We start from the raw sequence: 3543 nt of genomic DNA on the forward strand, positions 1-3543 counted from the left end.
ATCATCTGGACCCAATACCTCTCTAGGATCCACGAAGGGTGGTGTAATCTAATGTGTGAGAACTCCTCACCATTCTAATCCCTCTGCCAATTGGGATAGGCCTGCGCCGCAGCCGATTCACGTGCAGTCTTGAGTACCTATTATCCATGTCTTTGGTCCATAAATCAAGAACCACATCATCCAGCTCTGGTTCCCACTGGAACTTACCCTAATTACACAAGATTTGTATCAAAGTAAAAAAACAATAATTTGATATGTACAATTATATTAAAAGGGATTCATGTACACCAACCCAAAAGCGCTGGAATATCAAGTTACGGTCATCTTGAGGGACTTTCTTCCAACGATACCACATACCAAGAAAGGAAGACCTAAATACAGACATGATCTCCTGGACAACATGGGGCTAGGGATGGTGATTTGGCCCGACCTAGTGGTGAATCTTACTTACCCGACCCAAACGAGGACAAGGATTTCACGTTAAAAATGGTCCTGGGTCGGGGATCCCTGATAGACTTAAAATGGGGTTAGGGTCGGGACCGAGTAGCGTATCCTCCGTCCCACCCCGTATATAATAGCAGTGTTCTGTTAACTCGTACAAATTTGGTTAAGTGAATTTTTGGTAGAATTGTGCATTACATATTTGTACCGCATGTTTAACCAACTTGTACCTCAAACTAGTTTTGTATCAAAAGTTGAGTTTATACATATATTAACATAAAGTTAAAAATCTATACTAGGGTTAAAATCATCAAATGATTAAATTATATATATATATATATATAATTAAATAAAAGAAAAAATATATATATATACATGGCATGAGATGAGACGGTGTACCACCGTCTCTAACTCTTCTTCTCACTTCTTCTCTGTTTTTTTTCTCTCTCTAAAACTCTCGTCTTCTATCTAAATTTCACGTCAAGTTACTAAGGGAATCGAGGTAACAAATATATATTTGGAATCCACTCTCCGAACCCTTCTTAAAGGTATATATTTCATTCATTTTTATTAGGGTGTTTACGTTAGGGTTCTTGAGACCGGTTTATAAATTATGTGTACGTCTAAGTTTACGGATTAATGTTGTTAAAATTATGATATATTTCATGTTTATAATGCTAGGGTTGATTAAATTGATAAAGAAATTAAAAAAATATATTATAGTTTCAATATGGTTAGATTGTGAGTATATGTTTAACCGCACACCAATTATTCGGTTAAATGTCGAAAAGAGTAAAAATGCATGATTAAACTTAGGTTAGCGACTATTGGACTTGTTTTACTGTTTAGTATATTTATAGCATGTAAATGTAGCGAATAATGGAAGTTGGAGCATAAAAGTAAGTCGGGAATTGCGGAATCGAATTTTACCGACAATGCAACTCCCATACTTTGACAATGTATAACTCACAAACCATAAATCAGAATAATCTCATATTTTGCAGTTAGAAAGACCTTACTGTATACTACAACTTTCATGAAGGGTCGAAAATCCATTTATGAATCTAAGTAGCTCAAAACAGTGTGTTTTCAGGGTTTTTTACACTGTATTCGAGATTAATTTGCAGCTTTGTAAAATTCATATAAAATAGATGGATGATCCAAATGAGATAATTTCAAAAGAAATAGACTCGTATGATACCAACCTACAACTTTCATTTAGACAATATAATATGGATTAGTCTTTAAGTATGGTAAAAATGCTTAGAAATAAAAAGGGATGGAAACGGTTGGATCGAAAGATAATAAGGCTAAGTTTTACGTTTGAGTTTTCAATTCGTACTCAAATGTCCTTCTTGAAATCTATGTTGTTTAAGTACATTAAGACCTAAGTAATTTAATTAGAATAGTTATGTTATGGTTTCTATGCTTTGTAAATAGTAACCCGTTTATGCATTCGTTAGGCACGCGGACAAATCAAACTTGATCGTGAATTTACTTTTGATCGTGCGTTAATTGTCAAATCCTGTTAAGGTACAGATTTCATATCTCACTTGACACGGGGATATCCATTTGTATAAGACTTCCTAATCCGAATATATTGATTCCAAATTCTCATTGTGCTCATCAATTGCTATTGAGCTTTTGTTTCCATTCAAAATATGATGTACATTCTTATTTGGAACATGTGCTTCAGGCGATTTATCCCTAAATTGCTCAACATTTCATGCGATTTACATTTTAATTGCTCTTCTTGCTCAACAGATTACTAAATCGCTCAGCTTCAATCGGTTTACCTATCGCTTAACAGCTCACTCGAATCAAGTTTAGGCATAATCCGCTCAAAGGTTTTGGTTACATCGCACAGGTTTACACACTCATTTTCTCTGGATTCTTAAATCGCTCGTTTCAAGGATTCATATAGGTTCTTTACATCGCACAGGTTCTTTAAATCATATATCGATTTGCTTGATTTTGCAAAGTCATTCGTCTGGACTGGAATTTCATGAGACTGGAAAATTTGTCTTTGTTAAAGATGAGATTCAATTTGTGATTGGTATCTGATGGACTTCTGAATTGGTTGGGGGAGATAATTGTGATTGACCTTAGTTTTAATCGAGAGTTCTGAACCATACAATTTATTTCTATTATAAGCTGGATAATTTCTACTAGAATCATTGCAGGTATGTCAAGAGCCGAAGTGATTTGCAATTGAGAAACCGTGGTTATGAGAATCAAACAAGTGACTGTATGCCTAAAGTTGATGTCAATGGGATGGCCATTGTGCCTTGTGGCTTTGTAGCCTGGAGTTTGTTTAATGACACCTATAGCTTCTCCACCGATAGCAACCAGCAGTTGCAAGTAAACAAGAGACATATCTCATGGAAGAGTGACAAAGAGGACAAGTTTGGCAGTGACGTCTTCCCGAAAAATTTCCAGAATGGATCCCTTATTGGTGGTGGACGTCTCAATGAGTCTCTGCCATTAAATGAACAGGAAGACCTCATCGTATGGATGCGAACTGCGGCTCTTCCAACTTTTAGGAAGTTGTACAATCCGATTTCAAGTTGATTCTAAACCGCTTACTAAGGCTGTTTGATTTTGAGGTTCTGTTAAATCGCTCAATCCTAAATCGGTAGCTTGTCTGTGTTTCAAAGTGAATTGAAGGTTGTGTTATACAAACTTTGCTTAAATCACATGTTCTTCTGTCCGGATTAGGTTCCTTCGGACTTAGCTCAAAGGTTTGTCTGTATTGCTACGGGATACATTGGACCAATTTGACGCAGTTTCAGTCTGATCTTTCTAATACTTTAATAGAGATTGAAGAGCAACTGAGAAAGTCACTACAACAAAAAAGACTTTATAGGACCCTCATTAGTGTCCTAATAAGGTAGTTAATAGGACTTTTAAGTTTATAGGACAAAAAATATGTGTGTCTCATCTAAAGGTGTTGTATTAGGTTAATGAGATGAATTTGAGTGTCCTAAAAAACTCTAGGATTATGATACAAATTCCATAGTCCTATAAAATGGTTTAAGTAACACTAAAAAGTGTCCTAATAGACTATAATATAGGACACTTTATGTTGTCACAAAATGTTTA

The 3543-nt window shown here is 35.4% G+C and overlaps 1 protein-coding gene across 1 annotated transcript; it reads left to right on the forward strand.

Annotated features, from left to right (window-relative positions):
• The first annotated feature begins 521 nt into the window (after positions 1 to 521).
• Positions 522 to 3012, forward strand: LOC112512953 (ALA-interacting subunit 3-like). The gene is made up of 2 exons (XM_025119079.1): positions 522 to 526; positions 2625 to 3012. The coding sequence occupies exons 1-2, from the start codon at positions 522 to 524 to the stop codon at positions 3010 to 3012; spliced, it is 393 nt and encodes a 130-aa protein (XP_024974847.1).
• Positions 3013 to 3543: the final 531 nt, after the last annotated feature.

The sequence above is a fragment of the Cynara cardunculus genome, assembly GCF_001531365.2.
Source record: "Cynara cardunculus var. scolymus isolate 2C chromosome LG 5, CcrdV1, whole genome shotgun sequence".
NCBI classification, from domain to species: Eukaryota; Viridiplantae; Streptophyta; class Magnoliopsida; order Asterales; family Asteraceae; genus Cynara; species Cynara cardunculus.